General features: G+C 48.5%; 2 protein-coding genes across 2 annotated transcripts; both read left to right on the top strand.

Moving 5' to 3' along the window:
* Window positions 1–890: 890 nt before the first annotated feature.
* On the top strand, window positions 891–2,409 carry LOC121869779 (vegetative cell wall protein gp1-like; the record flags this gene model as incomplete). Its single annotated transcript, XM_042371340.1, has 2 exons — window positions 891–1,519; window positions 1,657–2,409. Coding segments are annotated over 2 exons (1,382 nt in total), but the record flags the coding sequence as incomplete, so codon positions are not given.
* A 1,198-nt stretch (window positions 2,410–3,607) lies between these two features.
* LOC121869778 (flocculation protein FLO11-like) lies at window positions 3,608–25,235 on the top strand. The gene is made up of 3 exons (XM_042371339.1): window positions 3,608–3,695; window positions 23,061–23,800; window positions 23,886–25,235. Exons 1-3 carry the CDS (start codon window positions 3,608–3,610, stop codon window positions 25,233–25,235), a joined length of 2,178 nt encoding a protein of 725 aa, XP_042227273.1.
* The last annotated feature ends 851 nt before the right edge of the window (window positions 25,236–26,086 follow it).

Raw genomic sequence — 26,086 nt, 5'->3', positions numbered from 1 at the left:
TCGGTAATGCTTCGTTCAGTTACGTATTGCTAAGGTATCTGGTTAAGGTAGAGTCAGTGTAAGGTTATCTCTAACTGGTGTTAAGTGAAGGTATCTGGTTGGGGTAGGTCAGTGTAATATTGACCCCTAACTGGTGTTTAATTGGATGTATTGAGTTAAAGTAGTCTCGTCTCTAACAGGTGTTAGGAGTGAATTATCTAGTTAAGGTAGAGTTCAGTGTAGTTAAGATGTTATATTTGGATTTGATTTACAGTCTAACATCTTCACTGGAGACATTAACTGTACGACCCTTTGTGAGCTGCCAGGTGCTGGTTGTGTTCACTCGCCACACACCGCAGTATCATGTGTTGGGTTGTCTCACCACTCAGTTGTGCGTGTGTGTGTTGTAAGTTTATCCTCTGCTTTAAATATTGAACTCTAACTCATTAACCACAGCCACGGCAACTGTGTACGTCAAAACTTAGATACTGTAAATAACTTTTAATAAAAATTCTTCTTAAATGTAATGCTAACCTAACATAAGAACATAAGAACATAAAATGGAGAAACTGCAGTGGGACTATTGTTCATACTGGGCAGTCCGTTTACACCCAACCCTATTGCTCATATATCCATCAACCTATGCTTGAAACTATCAGCGTGTTCGAGTTAATGATGATATTGGTAACAAAACCTAACCTAATCACCTTAATCAAGCCTAACCATCGTATGCTAACCTAACCTAACAAAACCTAACCAACCTAACCTAACCCCTCATGTAGCGTTAGGGCGTTTGAATCATAGGGAAATAAATAGGGAAGGGACGGGAAGGGTCGCTGATGGGGTAAAATTCAGGTGACCCCACACGGAACCCTCGCTGCCCACAAAAACTCCCTCTCGCTGCCCACAAGACCCCCTCGCTGCCCTAAGGCCTCCCGCTGCCCACAAGACTTCCTCGCTGCCCTGGGCTTCCTGCTGCCCACAAGACCACTCTCGCTGCCTACAAGAAACTCCCTCGCTGCCCACAAGACCCCCTCGCTGCCCTGGGCTTCCCCTCATGCCCACAAGACCCCCTAGCTGCCCACAAGAACCTTCGCTGCCCACAAGACTTCCTCGCTGCCCACAAGACCTCCTCGCTGCCCACAAGACCCCCTCGCTGCCCACAAGACCCCCTCCTGCCCACAAGACCCTCGCTGCCCTAGACCCCTCGCTGCCAACAAGACTTCCTTCGCTGCCCAGAACCTGCTGCCCACAAGACCCTTGCTGCCCACAGAACCTTGCTGCCCACAAGACCCCTTGCTGCCCACAAGACCCTCGCTGTCCACAAGATCCCCTCGCTGCCCACAAGACCCCTCGCTGCCCACAAGACCCTCGCTGCCCTCAGACCCCTCGCTGCCCACAAGACTTCCTCTTTGCCCACGAGATCCCTCGCTTCCCTAGACCCTCGCTTTGCTTACAAGAACTCCTGGCTGCCTGCAAGACCCCCCTCGCTGCCCAAGACCCCTTCGCTGCCCATAAGACCCTTCGCCCAAGATCTCTCGTCCACAAGACTTCCTCGCTGCCCACAAGACTTCCTCGCTGCCCACAAGACTTCCTCGCTGCCTAGACCCCTAGCTGCCCTAGGAGCCCTTCGTGCCTAAGACCCTTCGCTGCCCTAGAGACTTCCTCGCCTTACAGACTTCTCGCTGCCCACAAGACTTCCTCGCTGCCCACAAGACTTCCTGCTGCTCTACAAGACTTCCTCGCTGCCCACAAGATCCCCTCGCTGCCCACAAGACCCCCCTCGCGCCCACAGACCCCTCGCTTCCTGAATCCCCTCGCTGCCCTAAGACTTCCTCGCTGCCACAAGACCCCCTCGCTGCCATAAGACCCTCTTCTCTACCTACAAGATCCCTCGCTGCCCACAAGACTTCCTCGCTGCCTACAAGACCCCTAGCTGCCCACAAGACCCCTCGCTGCCCACAAGACCCCCTCACTGCCCACAAGACTTCCTCTTGCCCAGAAGACTTCCTCGCTGCCCACAAGACCCCCTCGCTGCAAGACCCCTCACTGCCCACAAGACCCCTCGCTGCCCACAAGACCCCTCTTTGCCCACAGGACCCCCTTACTGCCCACAGACCCTTCGCTGCCCACAAGACTTCCTGGCTGCCCACAGACCCTCGCTGCCCCAAGACCCTCGCTGCCACAAGAACCCTCGTTGCCCACAAGACCCTCGCTGCCCACAAGCCCTTTGCCCACAAGACCCTCGCTGCCCACAGACCCCTCGCTGCCCCAAGACCCCTCGCTGCCCACAAGACCCTGCTGCACAAGAACCCCTGGCTGCCCAAAGATCCCTCTTTCCACAAGACCCTCGCTGCCCACAAGAACCCCTGGTTGCCCACAGACCCCTTCGCTGCCCACAAGACTTCCTCGCTGCCCACAAGACCCTAGCTGCCCACAAGACCCTTCGCTTCCCACAAGACCCCTGCTGCCCAAAGATCTCCTGCGCTGCCAGACTTCCTCGCTTCTTACAAGACTTCCTCGTTGCCCACAAGACTTCCTCGCTTCCCAAGACCCTGGCTGCCCACAAGACCCTTCGCTGCCCACAAGACCCCTTCGCTGCCACAAGACTTCCTCCTTTGCTCACAAGACTTCCTCGCTTCCACAAGACTTCCTCGCTGCCCACAAGACCCCTGGCTGCCCACGACCCTTCGCTGCTCACAAAGATCCTCGCTGCCCACAAGATCCCCTCGCTGCCATGAGACCCCTCGCTGCCCACAAGACCCCTTCGCTGCACTAGGAATCCCTCGCTGCCCTCAAGACTTCCTCGCTGCCCACAAGACCCCTAGCTGCCTCTGCAAGACCCCTCGCTGCCCACAAGACCCCTAGCTGCCCACAAGACCCCTCTGCTGCCCACAAGACCCTCTGCCCCAAGACCCCCTCTCAAGACCCACAAGACCCCCTAGCTGCCCCATAAGACCCCCCTCGCTGCCCACAGAATCCCCTCGCTGCCCACAAGACCCCCTCTCGCTCCACAAGACCCCCTCTGCTGCCCACAAGACCCCTCTCTGCCCACAGAAGACCCCCTCGCTGCCCACAAAGTCGCCCTCGCTGCCCACAAGACCCCCTTGCTGCCCCAACAAGACCCCCTCGCTTCCCACAAGACCCTGCTGCCCACAAGACTTCACTGCCCATGCACAAGACCCCTCACTGCCCACAAGATCCCCTCACTGCCCACAAGATCCCCCGCTGCTCTGCCCATTAAGATCCCCTCTCTGCCCACAAGACCCCTCTCGCTGCCACAAGACCCCTCGCTGCCCACAAGACCCCCCTCGCTGCCCACCCACACCCCCCTCGCTGCCCACAAGACCCCCTCGCTGCCCACAAGACCCCCTCGCTGCCCACAAGACCCCCTCGCTGCCCACCACCTCTATTGTGTCAAGTTCCAGGAAGAGTCGTAACTTTAGCTCATAAAAACAAAGACTTTATAACGACACGAACGACCCGCGTGCAGTAGTGACTCACGAAATGATTCACGTACGACACTTCAGCAATATTGACTAACGTACGACCCTTCAGCAATAGTGACTCGCCAACTGACACAGGGACGACCCTTTATCAATGACTCACGTACGACTTTTTAGCAATAATGACTCACGTACGACCCTTCAGCAGTAGTGACTCACGAAATGACTCACGTGACCGCTTCAGCTGTAGTGACTCACGAAATGACTCACGTACGACCCTTCAGCAGTAGTGACTCACGAAATGACTCACGTACGACCCTTCAGCAGTAGTGACTCACGTACGACCCTTTATTTGATTGAATAGTACGGGGTTTTTTTTGGGTGGGGGGGCACCCCCCTACATCCTTGTGTAAGGTGAAGCACAGAAGCGTTTACAGCGCCCAGCAGGGAAGCATGCTAAGTTCATGCTTGCCTTTATGTCTCGTGAGTCAAGGGCGTAGAAGCCTGAAGAGTCAAGGGCCAAGAAGCCTGAAGAGTCAATGGTTTAAGTCATCAAGTTATTGGAAGCTCCAACAACTTTCCCTGAATACTAATTCGCAACTTTCGACTTACACCAGGTACCTACTTTACTGCTAGGTGAACAGGGACTAATGGGGGCTAAGAAGTATGTCCAAACAACTTCCACTGGCCCGAGAATCGAACCCGTGACATCTCGCTTGCACGGCAAGAGCGGTACCGCTCTACCACCAGCGCCCCTTAAATCAATCTATACGGTGACCTCATTCCCACAGGTCAAGGGTCATTTACTGTGTGTGTGTGTGTGTGTGTGTGTGTGTGTGTGTGTGTGTGTGGCGTGTGTGTGTGTGTGTGTGTGTGTGTGTGTTAAAGAAAAGGAGACGGAGGAAGGAAGGTGACGGGAGGAAGGAGGAAGGAGGAGACGGAGGAAAGGAGACGGGAGGAAGGAGGAGAGAGGAAGGTGACGGGAGGAAGGAGGAGAGAGGAAGGTGACGGGAGGAAGAGAGTTAAGGTTAATGTTTATTTAGCCAGAATAATACATTTACCAGGGTGAACATCGAGAATGTTGTTGTCCCGTGTTTGCCGCCCCGTGTTGCCACCCGGTGTTGTGCCCTGTTGTGCCACCGGTGTTGTCCGGTGTTGTGTTACTTGCCCGTGTTGCTGCCCTGTGTTGCCGCCCCGTGTTGCCGCCCGTGTTGCTGCCCCACGTGTTGCCGCCCGTGTTGCCGGTGTTGTTGCCCCTGTGTTGTGTTGCTGCCCTGTGTTGCCACTCCGCCCTGTGTTGTTGCCCTGTGTTGCCACCTGCAGTTGCTGCCCTGTGTTGCTGCCCTGTGTTGCTGCCCTGTGTTGCCATCCGGTGTTGCTGCCCCGTGTTGCTGCCGCTGCCCCTGTGTTGCTGCCCTGTGTTAGTGCCGCCCTGTACAGCGCCCTGTGTTGCTGCCCGTGTTGTCTCTGTGTTGCTGCCCCGTGTTGCCGCCCCGTGTTGCCGCCCCGTGTTGCCACCACACACGGTCTCCTCTTACTACACTCCCTGTAAACAACAACAACAACAACCACCGCCACCACCAACAGACCAGGTGAAGCCTTGTGCCGCCACAGGAACCACTGTGGTCATTGATGTAATACTATACCATCCCCACCTGGCCACACTACACCACACCTGGCCACATTACACCCAACCTGGCCACACTATTCTTCAACCACACGTGGCCACACTACCCCTCAACCACACGTGGCCACACTACACCACACCTGGCCACACTATTCTTCAACCACACGTGGCCACACTACCCCTCAACCACACTACACCACACCCAGGAAACACATCCGGCTTTATTAAGTATTCTAAAGAGTGTCGGTAAAGTCCCTGTACACCTGCCATAATTACAGTACCAATCTAGTTAATCTTAATTATAGCTACCTTGTTATAGACCTTCTTCTACTTACAGTAAATAAAATAAATGTTCAAAGTAATGTTGCAAGTATATACAAATTATATTAATAATAATAGGTAGATAAATGTGGACATGGATAATAATGACCACCTATACTAGTACAGGTGAACAGGAACTTTTGGATCACTTGTGTATATGTCTGTAGTATGTTGTTTAATTATAACAGGTTCACTTTCCTTGAGTACAATGACTTACCCTCATGAGTACAATGATATAGCTTTAAGCTCTTGAGTATAATGACTTATCCTCTTGAGTACAATGATATAGCTTTAAGCCCTTGAGTACAATGACTTATCCTCTTGAGTACAATGAAAGGAGTCTACCTGTGATTAACCTGCCCAGGGGCCGGATACTCAAAAAAATTTATGGGACTGTATGTCGTTGCGTACCCCGTAACTGGACTTACAGTCTCAGATCGGTATACTCAAAACACAGATGGTATACTCAAAACCATTATTTGACATCGAACTCCGTAAGTTAACGCAAGTAACTTACACCAGCTCCTGAGGTTTGTAACACTCTCAACCCGGATGTAGTAGCGACTAATTCCCGATTGTATAGAAAATAATAATAATATATGTTGTAATAATGCTTGTTAGACTTGTTTTATCATAGAATAATGAAGAAAATGTTTTGTACATCAACATACTGAAATATAATATTTCACTTTGTCTTTTTTGTTGCCATAATAAGCGGCTTGAGTGTTTGTGTTTGTCTCAGTTTGGAAGAGACGCATCTTTTGTCTTCTTACACATTATAAAGTATTTCTTACCAAAATAAAAGGTTTGTATTGTTCACACTTAGGGTAAAAATATGTTTTATGACTGAGTAAACTTGCAGATGGAACTTATTAATGTTGTATGGCCGTAAATATCCCTCAGTAATGAAAGCCAAATATGAGGTCAAGTGAACATTCCTGCCAAGACTTCGCCTTGTTTTTCTAATATTCAACCAATAGCCTTAGCCTATTTTCTTATGTATATGGCTTATGATAACATGAAAGGCTATAAATTTCCATAGGCTAGCCAAAATTAAATGATAGGCTTAAAATATGGATTGCAATTAACTTGATTAATAGGGGCCTATATAACTGCTTTTTCAGTCTTAGGCAAATAAATGTTTAAATGTGGGGCCTACTTAATTTAGTTAGAACATGAGGATTATTTAAATAAGAAATTATACTAATAGGGTATAGGTTAGATAGATAGGTTTGGTTATGTTATGTTATGGTATGTTAGGTTAGAGAATGTGTACATGGTTTTTTGGTGAGCGTCAGGCCGTCAGTGAGACACTTTGTCTAGCAGCTACCTTAGGCCTAGTTCCAGACTTTCCTTGAACATTATCATAGGTAGAGTATTAATTTAAGAAAATTTACGGCTAATCCGATATATTTTCAGGTTTTAAATTGTTGTTTTTTGTATGAACTTGAAGACAATTCAGACCAAATGTTCCCAACATTGAAAGGAAAACACCAGGGTCTAGGCTAAATGAGTAATTTAAGAGAAGTGATTTGTCATTTAGGTTAGGCAAGGCTATACTATCATTAACCAATTTATTTGAATTTGCCCAGAATAAGGCTATCTTAGTATAGCTTATGTGTCTTGTCACAGGCCAACATTATGCAAGGGATTATTTACCTAAATTCTAGTGGGGTAAAACACCAAATACTGTGAGATCTCTGTTAGCCAGAACAATTGGTGAAGAGCACTACCGTGAATGAATGAGTGTTTTCCCGTTAACGAGACAGTTATCACAAATCAAGAAAATATCCCTCATCCCCAGAATGTTTATGGTAATGGAAACATTTTCTCGGTAGTTCCTGCAATTGCCCATTACATCATCTCTCGAACCCAGAAATATATCCCCCATCTCACTGAAATTAGGCCGTCTCTTCTTGGCTGGTGGTCCTTCCATGTTTACAAAATAATATTACGTGCGTCGCTCTCAGCTGATTTCTCCTTCTCTTGTGATTGGTTGATGATTTTGTTAACTGAGCGTTGATTGGCCAACTAGCATCTGCACTGACATCTACCGTCCGACAAGAGAACTTAATTTACCGGGTAAACACTAGAGTTACGAGAACTTACGGAAGGCTTACGGAACCATAATTACATTTTGAGTTTGCTAAATTTATGGTAGTGTAAGGCTTCCACAATATATGGTACTGTATCATGCTGAAAAACGTAACTTATGAGGTGTTTTGAGTATCCGGCCCCTGATTATGGGCTCACTTACGGACACCGCTGCCAAATATTTGTTTTGAGTATACCGATCGGAAACTGTAAGTCCAGTTACGGGATAAACAAAGAGTCCTTTTGAGTATCCGGCCCCTGGCACATAACACCCACCAGCCTCCACAACAACAACACATCGTGAACCATAAATAACAACAATAACCACCGCAATAACGTCGACAAATAATCGAGTAATTGTGGCATTATTGTCTTAAGTAATAAACCCATAACATCTTTTAATTAACTAACAAGAAGCAAATTATTTCAGTAACAGTAGAGGTCAAGTGCAGTGCCACGACCCTCTCTCTCTCTCTCTCCCCTCACCCACGACCCTCTCTCTCTCTCTCCCCTCACCCGACCCTCTCTCTCTCTCTCTCCCCGACCCTCTCTCTCTCTCCCTCACCCACGACCCTCTCTCTCTCTCTCTCTCACCCACGACTTTCTCTCTCTCTCTCTCTCTCTCTCTCTCTCCTCTCTCTCTCTCTCTCTCTCTCTCTCTCTCTCTCTCTCTCTCTCCCCCTCCTCCTCTCTCTCTCTCTCTCCTCTCTCTCTCTCTCTCTCTCTCTCTCTCCTCACCCGACCCTCTCTCCCTCACGACCTCTCCTCTCCCCTCACCCCGACCCCTCTCTCACTCTTGCAGGAGTTCCCTCACCATTTCCTTGGGTACCCTTCTCCCTTTCACACCTCACCCCTGACCTTCCTCCCCAACCACCACACTCCCCACCCCCTGACTGCACTTCCTCCCCAACCACCACACTCCCCACCCCCTAACAACCTTCCTCCCCAACCACCACACCCCCTAACAACACTTCCTCCTAACCACCACACTCCCCACCCCTAACAACACTTCCTCCCCAGCCACCACTCCCACCCCTAACAACCTTCCTCCCCATCCCCCCATACAGGGTCACCCACTAAACTCTTCAACAAGCTGCAGTTTCCTCCACCCTCACCCCGCCACTTCCCCTATCTTTCTCCATCCACACCCCCAACCTCTCCCCCTCCTCCAACCTCACCCCTCCACACCTCAGCCTCCTCCTCCAGCCTCACCCCCCTCCACCTCAGCCTCCTCCAACCTCTCCCAACCTCACCCCTCCACCTCAACCTCCTCCAACCTCACCCCCTCCCACCTCCAACCCTCCCTCCTCCTCCAACCTCACCCCCTCCACACACCACAACCCCCCCCTCCCTCCTCCAGCTATCTAGGGACTCTACAGCTAATCCATAACAACTCTTCTTCCCTATATCGTAAAACCAGAGCTCTTAGTCTCCCCCTTCCCTCCCCTCCCCTCCCTTCCCTTCCCTCCCTCTCCATCAGCACTCTCTCTCCTACCTCAAGCCATCAGCTGTCCCCCTCCCCCCAAGTAGACCTCCCCACGGCAGATCTTGGTGTCATTTTCCACAACCCGGCAGCTGTGAGGTCCACACACACACACAGTCTGGTCCAGGTATTATTATTATTAATATTAATACTTTTATTATTATTAGTAGTAGTAGTAGTAAAAACAATACAGACCCCTCAACACAAACATATTGTACGAACTAGCCAAAATGGATATAGGAGGTAGGCTGTTACACTGGATAAGTGGTTACCTAACCAACAGAAGGGCTGCTGCACTGTTTAAGGGTTACAAAAGTGAAGTTAAAGATATGCAACTTGACACCCTTTCAAGGTAGAGTACTTAGCCCCACTTTGTTCAATGTTCTTATGAATGCATTATTTTTAAATTTAATACTATTCATATACATACTAAAACTCATTGTGAAATGCAAGCCACCCTGAACCATGTATACGCAGCCTGTGAGAACCTCGGTCTTATTATCTCCACTGAGAAAACTAAGGTGTTCAACAAACAAGCTGGTAACCGCAAACGCGGCCCCGCCAAGTTCAAGATAGGTAACAACACTATTGACTATGTTTCTTCTTTTAAATATCTTGGTGTCTCCGTCCCTTGTACCTTACCTGCCATACAACAGCTAACCCGCCAATGTAATGACAGACTGAGCCTCTTAGAAGTGTAGCGATGTGTAGCCCTGTTCGCTGGAAATATGTCGACGACTCCACCATTGGAGTCAGCGTCAATAATTCTGCTCCTGACTATACCGCCCTTCAGGATTTATTGAACAGTCTCCAAAACTGGGCCACCAAAAACCACGTCACCATCAACCTTACCAAGACCATGCTTATGTACATCAAACCTCTCCTCCAACGTTGTCCCACCCCCTCAATTAGTTTAGGTCCCAACACACTCCAGGTTGTAGATTCCACTAAGTTCCTCGGCGTCACCATAGACAACAAACTAAATTGGAAACCACACGTCAGTGAAGTTGTCAAATCCTCCAGTTTACGTCTCCACCTCCTCCGCCGACTCAAGTCCCTCGGAGTTCCTGCACCCAAGCTCCTCAGCGTTTACTCAACATTCATACGTCCCAAGCTCACCTATGCCTCCCCTACCTGGTCTTCCTCCCTAAATGGCACACAACGTAACCACCTAGAAAAAGTGCAAAAGAGGGATTGCAAGATTATTCTCTCCCCTTCCTACTACACATCAAGAAGCGCTCAACACACTGACCCTTTCAGCTCTCACTGACCATCACCACGACCTCATCTGCAAATTTGGTGAGAAGCTTCTGCACCATCCTCGACATCGGCTCCTCCTACCATCTGAGATCACTCGCCCGAGAATTGCTGTTCGACACCACAACCGCATCCAGCCCATACAAGCACGAACTGATCGCTATAAGAACAGCCAAGTCCCAACCATTGTAAAAATTATCAATAACTTGTAATCAACCAGTGTATTCACTCCCAGTCAATCTTAATTTTTGCACTGTCACTATGTTGAAATGCCCTGTAGTTTGAGCTTCTCCCAACCTAGTTATTATATATCACATTTGTATCACTTATGTTACTTGTATATTATTTGTAAATCAAGAGACCCATTCCCCAATTATGTAACTGTATATTTTCAGCGTTCCGGCTGCCATGCTCTTTCAAAAACCGTTAATTATTATTATTTGTATTACTATTATTATTATTATTATTATTATTATTATTATTAATAATAATAATATTGCACACACACACACACACACACACACACAAACACACACACTACTACTACTACTTTGCTGTCACTCGGAATCGAGGATGACGGTCATCCAGCTATGATACAATGATCTGAGTTATTAGGGATGTCACCTTGGTTGGTGAGTTCTGAGGTGACTAAACAGGCCGATACGGGACCGGCAGGACCGTCCACTGATGTTGCACATGTGGAGGGCTACATCTAGTGCGGGAGGGGCGGCGGCAGTGTCTTTCCGTCGTTGGCGTTTGTTTGCCTCGGTTTGTAGTCGGGCTAACTCGAAAGTATTGACACCTTCTCGTGTGGTGTTCCTCCAAACGTTATGGTGTGGAGTAATCGACTCCCAGGTGAGGGGGTCGATTTGGCACTTTTTCAGGTTTGTCTTAAGATTATCCTTATACCTTTTCAATTGCCCGCCGGCGTTACGTTTACTATTCGTTAGGTGACTGTAAAGTAGCTGTTTTGGCAGTCTACTGCCGTCCATGAGGGTAATATGGCCAGTCCAGCGAAGCTGTTCTTGGATAATGGTAGCCTCGATGTTCCTACAGTTGGTGTCAGCAAGAATACAGGCATTTGTCCTCTTGTCTTCCCAGCAAACTCGGAAGATGGAACGTAGACTACGTTGGTGAAAGTTTTCAAATGCCTTGAGGTGCCCCCTGTATGTAACCTATGTCTCACTGCCATATAGCAGGGTGGGGAGGACCACTGCTTGATATAAATGCAGCTTTGTAGATAATTTCAGCTCTCTACAGCTGAAGATACGATTTCGGACTCCGCCAAAGGGCTTGAGATGCACATCTGATCCGGTGCTGAATTTCTTCATCGATGTCTGCGGTGGTTGACAGGTGGGAGCCGAGATACCGAAAGTCGGTAACATTAGAGAGGTAGAGAGGGTATTAACGTTAAGCTGGATGGATGGTGGAGGTGTGTTTGAACCTGGGGCAGGTTGAAAGAGAATATGAGTCGTACGTACATTCACCTTAAGGCCGAAGTGCGCATACGCATCTGCGTAGGTGTTCATGATCTCTTGTAGGTCGTGTTCAGTGTGAGCAACAAGCATGAGGTCGTCTGCATACTGAAGTTCAGTAATGGAAGTTGCCGACACCTTTGTTCTTGCCTGGAATCGTCTTATGTTGAAAAGACCCTTCACCTGGTACTTGATGTCCACCACGCTGGCTAAATTGGCACTGGTACGAGTAAGGAAGGCAGCCAAGAAAATGAAAAAGAGAGTTGGTGCCAGTATACATCCTCGTTTAACCCCTGTTTGAAAGGGGAAAAACTCAGTCTGGTTGCCATTGTGCTGGATACTGCCGTTCATGCCATCGTGGAGTTGCCTCACAATGGCGATGAATTTTGGTGGGCAGCCAAAACGTCTGAGGGTCCACCAGAGGGCTTCCCTGTTGACCGAATTAAAGGCCTTGGTTAGGTTGATGAAAGCCATGTACAGGTCACGACGCTGTTCTCTCCACTTTTCCTGTATCTGTCCGTGGTGTCACGTGAAGGTCTAAAACCACATTGAGATTCTGGGAGGAAGTTTTTCGCCCCTGGAAGGAATCTGTTTAGGAGGACTTGGGAGATAATCTTGCCAGCTACGGAGACACACTTGTCAACCACCAGCGAGACAAGACGTGCCCTGAAGGCGCTCCCAGTTTGAGCAGCCTGGCCGAGTTTGTTAGGCTCACCCCTCCCCCTGCTATATCCCAACGCCCTACCAGCCTTACTACACCGGGATTTATTCAGCAGAACATTCAAGTGATCAGTGAACAATTGACTCCCAAACAGTGTTCCTATTATGCACTCCAAGGAAAAGCACAAAAACACAGCGGTGTAATACTGAGTGTGACTGGATCTGACCTAACCTGACCTGACCTCACGGCTTCACCTAACCTAACCTGAAGGGTGGAGCACACCTGTCTTGCCCCAAGCTACTGTCCTGGCCACACACCTGCCCAACCGCATCCAGCCCATATGAGCACGAACTGATTGCTATAAGAACAGCCCAGTCCTAACCATTGTAAAAATTATCAACACCTAATTATTATATATCATATTTGTATTACTTATGTTACTTGTACAACATTTGTAAATCAAGAGACCCATTCCCCAATTATGTAATTGTATATTTTCAGCCTTCTGGCTGCCATGCTCTTTCAATAAACCGTTAAATATTATTATTATTATTATTATGAGAGCAGTGAGATCCCACGGTAGTTGCCACAGTCTGACCGGTCCCCCTTGTTCTTATAAATGTTGACAATGGAAGTATCTTTAAGAGCTTGGGGGATTTCCTCCTTTTCCCATATATTCTCCAGGAGAGAGTGGAGACGCCTGGTAAGCAGAGGTCCTCCTGCTTTATACACCTCGGCTGGGATTCCATCAGGCCCTGAGGCTTTGTTATTTTTCATCTGTTTGATGGCAGTAGCTACCTCATCCAGGGATGGAGGATAGCTGAGGTGGGTCAGCTCTGGATGCTGAGGGACCTGCTGGGTAGTCAGGACATCCACATCAGCGATTCAGTTGAACCATGAATGGTAGTGTTCTTTCCAGATCTGAAGGAGGCCTTCATCATCTTTAATTATGAAGTTACCATCAAATGAGCAGAGGGGGCTGCATGTTTTTTGTAATTCATATGCTTTATTTTTAAGCCAATCATTCTTTAGAATGCAGAGTTCCCGCTGGGCTGTTGCTTTCTTCTTGCGGAAGGTATCAGCTTTGGTCTGAGACTGAGGGTTGTTCTGCCAGTCAGTAAAAGCAGCACGTTTATCATCGATGAGTACTTTGATTGCCAGTTCATTTTCAACAAACCAGTCCTGGTGTATTCTTTTGATCTGGCCGAGGGTCTCTGCAGGTTTTTGTCATGACAGTGTTGAGAGTATCCCATTCGGCACTGGGATTAGCGTTGTTTGCTGTTGGGTTTTTTATCAGCCCATGTTCGAGCTGCTCTCTGAAAGCATGTGCTACTGCTGGGTCCTCCAGACGCTTAGTATTAAAACCTCTTCTGGAGGCTTGTTGCCTTCGCCGTTTTGGGGCGAGGGTGAAGTGAGAGCTTGGCTCTGATAAGTCGACGATCAGTGTCACAGTGGTCTGAGTCCGACACACACACACACACACACACACTACATCCTTGACCACCGAAGGGTCAAGACGTACCTGGCGCTCCTCTGGGAGCAGCCAGGTCAACTGCTAAGTTGGCCCATACCAACTCCCTCACCTGAACCCTCCTCCCCACCGGAATATCAACAAGTTCTCGCCAGAAGTTACAATATCATTTAGGAAAGGAATGGAACCAGTGTTGAACAGAGGTGAACAGTGGTGAACAGTGCTTAAGTCAGTGAGAACAACTCAACAGTAACATCCGAGTCGTACCCAAGTTAACCTTCACACAGTGAGGTCCCAGGTACCCAGTGATAACTGCCCGTGAGACCCAACAACAACCAGCAATGTGTTAATCCGTCTATGATAGGAAGGCCTGAGACCACGCCTCACTCATATAACATCATCTGTGAGGGAATTACTAAACCACGTCAGACCCCTCATAACACCATCTGTGAGGGAACTACTACACCACGCGAGGTCCCTCCTAACACCATCTGGGAGGGAGTTACTACACTACGTGTATGCTGTTCAACACCTACATTAATCTGTGTGTTCACTGTATGTTCCTTTACCTTTCTCTAATGAAGGCTTTTGTTAAACCACCAATGTATGTAATAAGTAATTTATGTCCAATGTATATTTTCAGCCTTCGGGCTGCAGAACTTTTTCAATAAACCGTCAATTATTATTATTTATTATTATTATTATTATTATTATCACACACACACACACACACACACACACACACACACACACACACACACACACACACACACACACACCTAGTCTAAAAGACAGTAGGACACAATATTGGTTTTTGGTGTTGGTCTAAAATAGTGGACAAGGAGCCACCACCAGCAGCAGGAGTGGCTGGCTGTTAACACACCTTGTTATCTTACGGTGTTAGTAGGGGCGGGGCGGGGCGGGGTTAGGTGGGGTGGGGTGGGGTACATGTGTAACAGCAGTAGCCTGCTCCCCAGGGGTGCACGTAGCCTCCCCACGATACATTAACCTTTGCTCCCTCCCTTTACCCACACCTGCTGGGCCGCTCACCCACGCCTGGGGCACACCGTACTAGGAGAGTGGGAAGGAGTAGGGAGGAGTAGGGATGATTGGGGAGGAGGGAGGAGTAGGGAGGAGGGAGGAGTGGGGAGGAGGGAGGAGTGTGGAGGAGGGAGGAGTGGGGAGGAGGGAGGAGTGGGGAGGAGGGAAGAGTGGGGAGAAAGCCCAGCCACCACCCCTCACCAAAGATCCTCCTTGATGCAAACTTCAGGTTTCATTGACGTAACACACACACACACACACACACACACACACACACACACACACACACACACACACACACACACACACACGCTAATATAAACTCTACAACAAGTTTGAGGAGTTCTTATCAACAGGCAGCTGTGTTCATCTGCCCACAACTGTATCTTCCTCAACTCGGTAACAAAGAGATACTGACAACACTGACGGCTGCCAACACTTACTGACAACACTGACGGCTGCCAACACAACTGTCAACACTTACTGACAACACTGACGGCTGCCAACACAACTGTCAACTTACTGCAACACTGACGGCTGCCAACACACCTGTCAACACTTACTGACAACACCGATGGCTGCCAACACACCTGTCAACACTTACTGACAACACTGCGGTGCCAACACAACTGTCAACACACTAACAACACTGACGGCTGCCAACACTGTAAACACTAACTGACAACACTGACGGCTGCCAACACACTTACTGACAACACTGACGGCTGCCAACACAACTGTCAACACTTACTGACAACACTGACGGCTGCCAACACAACTGTCAACACTTACTGACAAAACCGATGGCTGTCAACACACCTGTCAACACTACATCCTTGACCACCGGAGGTTCAAGACCTACCAGGCGCTGCTGGGCAGCAGCCCCCCTTGGCCATGTTCGGCCCATTCCCCAAGTCCCTCTCCCCGACCCATCCTCACCACTGGGATATCTACATAATCAAAAGTGACAATTTCGTTTCGGAAACAAGTGGGATCAGTGATGAACAGTGTTTAAGACAGTGAATTCAGTACTAGACAGTACCAGTGAGAGCCGTGACCCACCAGTGAGACAGGCACCCCTGGGAACCAGGCGGTGTTAATCCCTGGGAACAACTGTGGGTCGGCTTTACACCTTACTACGAGATAACACAACACCACCCAGCAGAGAGTGAGGTACTGTGACACCACCCTACACAAACCGGTGTCCCCATGAGCACGTGAGGTCCTTCATATCAACACCTACGGACGAGTTACTGCACTACAATGCGTAAATGACCTTACACAGTAAGGCAAGAGACCAGCCCAGGCCATCAACTGTAAACTATAATAATTTGTATGTTCAGTTCATGTTCCTTCTCATTTCAGTCGTGAAAGCTTTTGTTAAACGACCCACCCACCCCATGTCTTTGTATGTAATTAGTCATTTCTCTCTATTGTATATCTTCAGCCTTCGGGCTGCAAAACTTCTCAATAAACCGTTAATTATTATTATTATTATTAATATTATTATTATTATTATTATTATTATTATTATTATTATTATTATTATTGACAACACTGACGGCTGCCAACACACCAGCCAACACTTACTGACAACACTCACGGCTGCCAACACACTCACCTGTAACAAGAAATACAACATATTAGTTTACTCATAAACTGACAGTATAGTGTAAGACTGACACCATAAACGGGGAATAGTATGAGGGGCAGGGAGGCAGGGCAGTATGAGGGGCAGGGAGACAGGGCAGTATGAGGGGCAGGGAGGCAAGGGCAGTATGAGGGCAGGGAGGCAGGGCAGTATGAGGCAGGAGGCAGGGCAGTATATGAGGGCAGGAGGCAGGGCAGTATGAGGGGCAGGAGGCAGGGCAGTATGGTGGCAGGGAGACAGGGCTATGAGGGGCAGGGAGGCAGGGCAGTATGAGGAGGGGCAGGAGGCAGGGGGCAGTATGAGGGGCAGGAGGCAGGGCAATATGAGGGGCAGGGTGACAGGGCAGTATGAAGGACAGGGAGGTAGGGCAGTATGGTGGCGGGGAGACAGGAGCAGTATGGGGACAGGAGACAGGGCAGTACAGTGGCAGGAGGCGGGCAATTATGAGGGGCAGGAGACAGGGCAATATGAGGGCAGGGAGGTAGGGCAGTATGAGGGACAGGGAGACAGGGCAGTATGTGTGAGGCAGGAGGCGGGGAGATAGGGCAGTATGGGGGCAGGGGAGACCAGGGCAGTATGGTGGCAGGGAGACAAGGCAGTATGAGGGGCAGGAGGCAGGGCAGTATGAGGGGCAGGGAGGCAGGGCAGTATGAGGGGCAGGGAGGCAGGGCAGTATGAGGGGCAGGGAGGCAGGGCAGTATGAGGGGCAGGGAGGCAGGGCAGTATGAGGGCAGGGTGACAGGGTGAGTATGAGGGAGGCAGGAGGCAGGCCAGTATGAGGGGCAGGAGGCAGGGCGGTATGAGGAGACGGGGAGGCAGGGCAATATGAGGGGCAGGGTGACAGGGCAGTATGGGGAAGGGCAGGGCAGTAGACAGTGGTAATTATCAACGAGACAAAAACAGGGTAGTGAGATGGCCCTTAGGTGTAACTACGGGCCAATTAGATCTACACCCACTACACTCAGGTAGAGAGGAAGTGTATCTCCCACCAATACACCCAGCTTGCGGCCTTCGTGACCAGGGGTTAAAGCATGCTTGGGGGCAGTACCCTAGGGCAGTACTGGCCGACACCTGGCTTGCGGCAAGATGAGGATGCTGCGGCTGCGGGTGTGAGCGCGGGGGGGGGGATATATCCTGTGTGGGTAACATCCTAACTCCTTCTGTGACACTGTGCGCTGAGCAACGTCCGGTGTTGTTGTTGTTATACTGACTGGGTGTTGTTCTTATACGACTGGGTGTTGTTGTTATACTGTCTGGGTGTTATTGTTATACTGACTGGGTGTTGTTCTTATACTGTCTGGGTGTTGTTCTTATACTGACTGGGTGTTGTTGTTATACTGTCTGGGTGTTGTTGTTATACTGTCTGGGTGTTGTTGTTATACTGACTGGGTGTTGTTGTTATACTGACTGGGTGTTGTTGTTATACTGACTGGGTGTTATTGTTATACTGTCTGGGTGTTGTTGTTATACTGACTGGGTGTTATTGTTATACTGACTGGGTGTTGTTATTATACTGACTGGGTGTTGTTGTTACGGCTGGGTGTTGTTGTTATACTGACTGGGTGTTGTTGTTGTTATACTGACTGGGTGTTGTTGTTATACTGTCTGGGTGTTGTTGTTATACTGACTGGGTGTTATTGTTATACTGACTGGGTGTTGTTGTTGTTATACTGACTGGGTGTTATTGTTATACTGTCTGGGTGTTGTTGTTATACTGACTGGGTGTTATTGTTATACTGACTGGGTGTTGTTATTATACTGACTGGGTGTTGTTGTTATACTGACTGGGTGTTGTTGTTATACTGGCTGGGTGTTGTTGTTATACTGAATGGGTGTTGTTGTTATACTGACTGGGTGTTGTTGTTATACTGGCTGGGTGTTGTTGTTATACTAAACTGGGTGTTGTTGTTATACTGACTGGGTGTTGTTGTTATACTGACTGGGTGTTGTTGTTATACTGACTGGGTGTTGTTGTTGTTATACTGACTGGGTGTTATTGTTATACTGTCTGGGTGTTGTTGTTATACTGACTGGGTGTTATTGTTATACTGACTGGTGTTATTATACTGACTGGGTGTTGTTGTTATACTGACTGGGTGTTGTTGTTATACTGGCTGGGTGTTGTTGTTATACTGAATGGGTGTTGTTGTTATACTGACTGGGTGTTGTTGTTATACTGACTGGGTGTTGCTGTTATACTGACTGCATGTTGTTGTTGTTATACTGACTGGGTGTTGTTGTTATACTGACTGGTGTTGTTATACTGACTGGGTGTTGTTGTTATACTGACTGGGTGTTGTTATTGTTATACTGACTGGTGTTATTGTTATACTGACTGGGTGTTGTTGTTATACTGACTGGGTGTTGTTGTTGTTATACTGACTGGGTGTTGTTGTTATACTGAATGGGTGTTGTTGTTATACTGACTGGGTGTTGTTGTTATACTGACTGGGTGTTGCTGTTATACTGACTGCATGTTGTTGTTGTTATACTGACTGGGTGTTGTTGTTATACTGACTGGGTGTTGTTGTTATACTGACTGGGTGTTGTTATACTGACTGGGTGTTATTGTGATACTGGGTGTTATTGTTGTTATACTGACTGGGTGTTGTTATTATACTGACTGGGTGTTGTTATACTGACTGGGTGTTGTTGTTATACTGACTGGGTGTTATTGTTATACTGTCTGGGTGTTGTTGTTATACTGACTGGGTGTTGTTATTATACTGACTGGGTGTTGTTGTTATACTGACTGGGTGTTGTTGTTATACTGACTGGGTGTTATTGTTATACTGTCTGGGTGTAGTTGTTATACTGAATGGGTGTTGTTGTTATACTGAATGGGTGTTGTTGTTATACTGTCTGGGTGTTGTTGTTATACTGACTGGGTGTTGTTGTTATTCTGAATGGGTGTTGTTGTTATACTGTCTGGGTGTAGTTGTTATACTGACTGGGTGTTGTTGTTATACTAACTGGGTGTTGTTATACTGACTGGGTGTTGTTATACTGACTGGTGTTGTTATACTGGCTGGGTGTTGTTGTTATACTGAATGGGTGTTGTTGTTATACTGTCTGGGTGTTGTTGTTATACTGACTGGGTGTTGTTATACTGGCTGGGTGTTGTTGTTATACTGAATGGGTGTTGTTGTTATACTGTCTGGGTGTTGTTGTTATACTGACTGGGTGTTGTTATACTGGCTGGGTGTTGTTGTTATACTGAATGGGTGTTGTTGTTATACTGACTGGGTGTTGTTGTTATACTGTCTGGGTGTTGTTGTTATACTGAATGGGTGTTGTTGTTATACTGTCTGGGTGTTGTTATACTGACTGGGTGTTGTTGTTATACTAACTGGGGTGTTGTTATACTGACTGGGTGTTGTTATACTGACTGGGTGTTGTTATACTGGCTGGGTGTTGTTGTTATACTGAATGGGTGTTGTTGTTATACTGTCTGGGTGTTGTTGTTATACTGACTGGGTGTTGTTATACTGGCTGGGTGTTGTTGTTATACTGAATGGGTGTTGTTGTTATACTGTCTGGGTGTTGTTGTTATACTGACTGGGTGTTGTTATACTGACTGGGTGTTGTTATACTGGCTGGGTGTTGTTGTTATACTGACTGGGTGTTGTTGTTATACTGTCTGGGTGTTGTTGTTATACTGAATGGGTGTTGTTATACTGTCTGGGTGTAGTTGTTATACTGACTGGGTGTTGTTGTTATACTAACTGGGGTGTTGTTATACTGACTGGGTGTTGTTATACTGACTGGGTGTTGTTATACTGGCTGGGTGTTGTTGTTATACTGAATGGGTGTTGTTGTTATATTGACTGGGTGTTGTTATACTGACTGGGTTTGTTATACTGGCTGGGTGTTGTTGTTATACTGAATGGGTGTTGTTGTTATACTGTCTGGGTGTAGTTGTTATACTGACTGGGTGTTGTTGTTATACTAACTGGGGTGTTGTTATACTGACTGGGTGTTATACTGGCTGGGTGTTGTTGTTATACTGAATGGGTGTTGTTGTTATACTGTCTGGGTGTTGTTGTTATACTGACTGGGTGTTGTTGTTATATTGACTGGGTGTTGTTATACTGACTGGGTGTTGTTATACTGGCTGGGTGTTGTTGTTATACTGAATGGGTGTTGTTGTTATACTGTCTGGGTGTTGTTGTTATACTGACTGGGTGTTGTTGTTATATTGACTGGGTGTTGTTGTTATACTGTCTGGGTGTTGTTGTTATACTGTCTGGGTGTTGTTGTTATACTGACTGGGTGTTGTTGTTATATTGACTGGGTGTTGTTATACTGACTGGGTGTTGTTATACTGGCTGGGTGTTGTTGTTATACTGAATGGGTGTTGTTGTTATACTGACTGGGTGTTGTTGTTATATTGACTGGGTGTTGTTGTTATATTGACTGGGTGTTGTTATACTGACTGGGTGTTGTTATACTGGCTGGGTGTTGTTGTTATACTGAATGGGTGTTGTTGTTATACTGTCTGGGTGTTGTTGTTATACTGACTGGGGTGTTTGTTATATTGACTGGGTGTTGTTATACTGACTGGGTGTTGTTATACTGGCTGGGTGTTGTTGTTATACTGAATGGGTGTTGTTGTTATACTGTCTGGGTGTTGTTGTTATACTGACTGGGTGTTGTTATACTGGCTGGGTGTTGTTGTTATACTGAATGGGTGTTGTTGTTATACTGACTGGGTGTTGTTATACTGACTGGGTGTTGTTGTTATACTGACTGGGTGTTGTTGTTATAATGTAATATTCATCATCATTAACTATTATAAAATATGTCCAGGCATCCAATAATAAACTGTAACAATGATCACTGGTACACTACTACTACTGCTTTGCTGTCACTCGGAATCGAGTATGACGATCATCCAGCTATGATACAATGATACAAGTTATTAAAAGATGTCACCTTCGTTGGTGAGCTCTGAGGTGACTAAAGAGGCCAATACGGGGCCGGCAGAGTTGTTTACTGATGTTGCACATGTGGAGGGCTACATCTAGTGCGGAGGGCGGTGGCAGCGTCTTTCCGGTGTTGGCGCTTGTCTGCCTCGGTTTGTAGTCGGGCTAACTCGGAAATATTGACACCTTCTCGTGTGGTGTTCCTCCAAGCGTTACGGTGTGGAGTAATCGTCTCCCCGGTGAGGGGTCGATTTGGCACCTTTCAGGTTTGTCTTAAGACTATCCTTATACCTTTTCAGTTTCCCCAGTGTTACGTTTACTATTCGTTAGGTGACTGTAAAGTAGCTACTTTGGCAGTCTACTGTCGTCCATGCGGGTAACATGGCCAGTCCAGCGTAGTTGTTCATGGATAATGGTAGCCTCGTTGCTCCTACAGTTGGTGTCAGCAAGAATACTGGCATTTGTTCTTTTGTCTTCCCAGTGAACTCGGAGGATGGAACGTAGACTACGTTGGTGAAAGTTTTCAGTGCCTTCAGGTGCCCTGTGCGTGACCCATGTCTCACTGCCATATACCAGGGTTGGGGAGGACCACTGCTCTATATACGTGCAACTTTAGATATTCTCAGCTCTACAACTCATATATCAAGAGTCTTCAATGTATTCATTACTTGAAGTTCCGTATAATAGTAAATATATATATATATATATATAATATATATATATATATATATATATATATATATATATATATATATATATATATATATATATATATATATATATATAGGAGGTGAGATCAGGTCCACAATGGTCAGGTATTAGGTAATGACCCACTAACCTTCAAAAACACCGCAGCAGTAAGAAGTAGTTATCATATATATATATATATATATATATATATATATATATATATATATATATATATATATATATATATATATATATATATATATATATATATATTGGAAATAACATTGTTCCATACGTATCACATCTTAGACACACTGAAACACTAACGGATGGATTGGTGGAGCGCGAGCGCCGCACACACAAGCACACGCACACACACACACACACACACACACACACACACACACACACACACACACAAGAAACTGGTAACAATGACACCAGTGACAGAAGGTAGGCAGTAACAGAGACACACAAGCAGAGGACGGGGAGGGGGGAGGGGCAACAGGGACCGGACACCTCCCTACAGCAACACAAGTAGACAACCGTGCACGATATAGGCAACATATGCAACAAACTACAGAACCAAATTGAATATCGTAAATTAAGAAGACTGCAACATGTCGCTTGAGGAGAGAGTGAACAGCAACACCGAGACAATGGTGCGGATATAAGTCAACCAGAACCAGACACAATGATTGATAACGAAAGAGATGCAAGGAGGAGGAGGAGGAAGAGGAGGAAAAGAAGAGGAGGAGGAATAGGATGAAGAAGAGGAAGAGGAGGAACAGGAGTAACAAAAGAAATATGAGGAAGAAGAAGGAAAAACACGATAATTAGGACGTAAATATGGACACAAAGAAGAGAAGGAAGAAAAATAGCAATTAAGGAAGTGAAAAATAAGGACACAGCATTTGAGAGAGTCTTGCTTGTGAGAAGAGACCTCGGGACAACCGATCCCAGTTACCCTCGAGGACGACCGGTCCAGTACCACTCGAGCGAGCGGTCCGGTATACCACCTCGAGGACAAGCGGTCACCAGTACCACCTCGAGGACAGCCGGTCACCAGTACCACCTCGAGGACGACCGGTCACCAGTACCACCTCGAGGACACACGGTCCCAGTACCGCCTCGAGGACGACCGGTCACCAGTACCACCTCGAGGACAGCCGGTCACCAGTACCACCTCGAGGGCACACGGTCACCAGTACCACCGGGACGACCGATCACCAGTACCACCCGAGGACGACCGGTCGCCTGAGGACGACCGGTCACCAGTACCACCTGGGACGACCGGTCACCAGTACCACCTCGAGGACGACCGGTCACCAGTACCACCTCGAGGACAGCCGGTCACCGTCCACCTCGGGACCACGATCACCAGTACCACCTCGGGACGACCGGTCACAGTCTCGAGGACGAGCGGTCACCAGTACCACCTGAGGACGAGCGGTCACCAGTACCACCTCGAGGACAGCCGGTCACCAGTACCACCTCGAGGACGACCGGTTACCAGTACCACCTCGAGGACACGGTCACCAGTACGCCTCGAGGACGACCGGTCACCAGTACCACCGGAGGACAGCCGGTCACCAGTACCACCTCGAGGGCACACGGTCACCAGTACCACCTCGAGGACGACCGATCACCAGTACCACCTCGAGGACGACCGGTCACCAGTACCACCTCGAGGACGACCGGTCACCAGTACCACCTAGAGGACGACCGGTCACCAGTACCACCTCGAGGACGACCGGTCACCAGTACCACCTCGAGAACAGCCGGTCACCAGTACCACCTCGAGGACACACGATCACCAGTACCACTTCGAGGACGACCGGTCACCAGTACCACCTCGAAAACAGCCGGTCACCAGTACCACCTCGAGGACGACCGCTCACCAGTACCACCTCGAGGACAACCGGTCACCAGTACCACCTCGAGGACAGCCGGTCACCAGTACCACCTCGAAGACGACCGGTCACCAGTACCACCTCGAGGACAACCGGTCACCAGTACCACCGAGGACAGCCGGTCACCAGTACCACCTCGAGGACGACCAGTCACCAGTACCCCCTCGAGGACGACCAGTCACCAGTACCACCTCGAGGACGACCGGTCACCAGTACCACCTCGAGGACGACCGGTAACCAGTACCACTCGAGGACGACCGGTCACCAGTACCACCACGAGGACGACCGGTCACCAGTACCACCACGAGGACGACCAGTCACCAGTACCACCTCGAGGACGACCGGTCACCAGTACCACCGAGGACGACCGGTAACCAGTACCACCTCGAGGACGACCGGTAATCAGTACCACCTCGAGGACGACCGGTCACCAGTACCACCTCGAGGACGACCGGTCACCAGGACCACTAGAGGACGACCGGTCACCAGTACCACCGAGGACGACCGGTCACCAGTACCACCTCGAGGACACACGATCACCAGTACCACCTCGAGGACACCGGTCACCAGTACCACCTCGAGAACAGCCGGTCACCAGTACCACCTCGAGGACGACCGCTCACCAGTACCACCCGGAGGACAACCGGTCACCAGTACCACCTCGAGGACAGCCGGTCACCAGTACCACCTCGAGGACGACCGGTCACCAGTACCACCTCGAGGACAACCGGTCACCAGTACCACCTCGAGGACAGCCGGTCACCAGTACCACCTCGGGGCGACGGTCACCATTACCACCACGGACGACCGGTCACCAGTACCACCACGAGGACGACCAGTCACCAATGCACCTCGAGGACGACCGGTCACCAGTACCACCTCGAGGACGACCGATAACCAGTACCCACCTCGAGGACGACCGGTCACAAGTACCTCGAGGACCTGCGGTCACCAAGTACCGCCCTCGAGGACACACGGTCACCAGTACCACCTCGAGGACAACCGGTCACCAGTACCACCTCGAGGACACACGGTCACCAGTACCACCTCGAGGACACACGGTCACCAGTACCACCACGAGGACAGCTGGGTTGAGGTTACTTTACCTTGCATCACTCACACAACTATTGCACGCAGGGCCTACGACACACGCAAACTGTCTCCTTGCACGCTAAATATGTCGCAATGCTGCTCTAGATAATGTATCGCACGCAAGACTGTTTCCCTGCACGCTCTCTCTCTCTCTCTCTCTCTCTCTCTCTCTCTCTCTCTCTCTCTCTCTCTCTCTCTCTCTCTCTCTCTCTCTGTGTTCAACTCGTCGACAACCGCAAGTAACGTATCTTTGCAAGCAACACCTTTCGTAAAATGATGCTCTGGTATACGACTAACACGCAGAACCTCTCTCAATGTTCTGCAGGTTAAGATACGCACGCAAACTTCATCTCTCTCTCTCTCTCTCTCTCTCTCTCTCTCTCTCTCTCTTTGTCTTTGTATGTTTGTGTGTACGTGTGTGTATGTGAAAAACACGTACATGGTGAGCGTGTGTGTGTGTGTGTGTGTGTGTGTGTGTGTGTGTGTGTGTGTGTGTGTGTGTGTGTGTGTGTACGTGCGCGCGTGTTTGTGTACGTGCGCGCGTGTGTGTATATGTATGTATGTATGTATGTGTGTGTGTGTGTACTATATGTATGTGTGTGCGTGTGTGCGTATGTATGTGTATGTATGTATGTATGTATGTATGTGTGTATGTATGTGTGTATGTATGTATGTATGTATGCATGTATGTATGTATGTGTGTGTATGTATGTATGTATGTATGTATGTATGTATGCGTGTGTGTGTGTGTGTGTGTGTGCGCAGGTTTAAATGGCCGGCACAGTAGGTAGGTCGGGCAGGGAGAGGGCAGGGGAGAGGGGCCAGGTATGCAGAGATGAAAGGTGAGTATGGAGAGGAACGAGTGAGAGGGGTGAGGGGGCAGGTAAGAGAGCACAGTAGGGGGTGCACAAAGGGCCCTAGGGTGCACAATAGAGACTAACTGCGTGCACAATACCCCCT

The sequence above is a fragment of the Homarus americanus genome, unplaced genomic scaffold (assembly GCF_018991925.1).
Source record: "Homarus americanus isolate GMGI-L3 unplaced genomic scaffold, GMGI_Hamer_2.0 scaffold43123, whole genome shotgun sequence".
NCBI classification, from domain to species: domain Eukaryota; kingdom Metazoa; phylum Arthropoda; class Malacostraca; order Decapoda; family Nephropidae; genus Homarus; species Homarus americanus.
The sequence above is the reverse complement of the archived record's forward strand: the minus strand, read 5'-3'. Positions and strand labels throughout refer to the sequence as shown.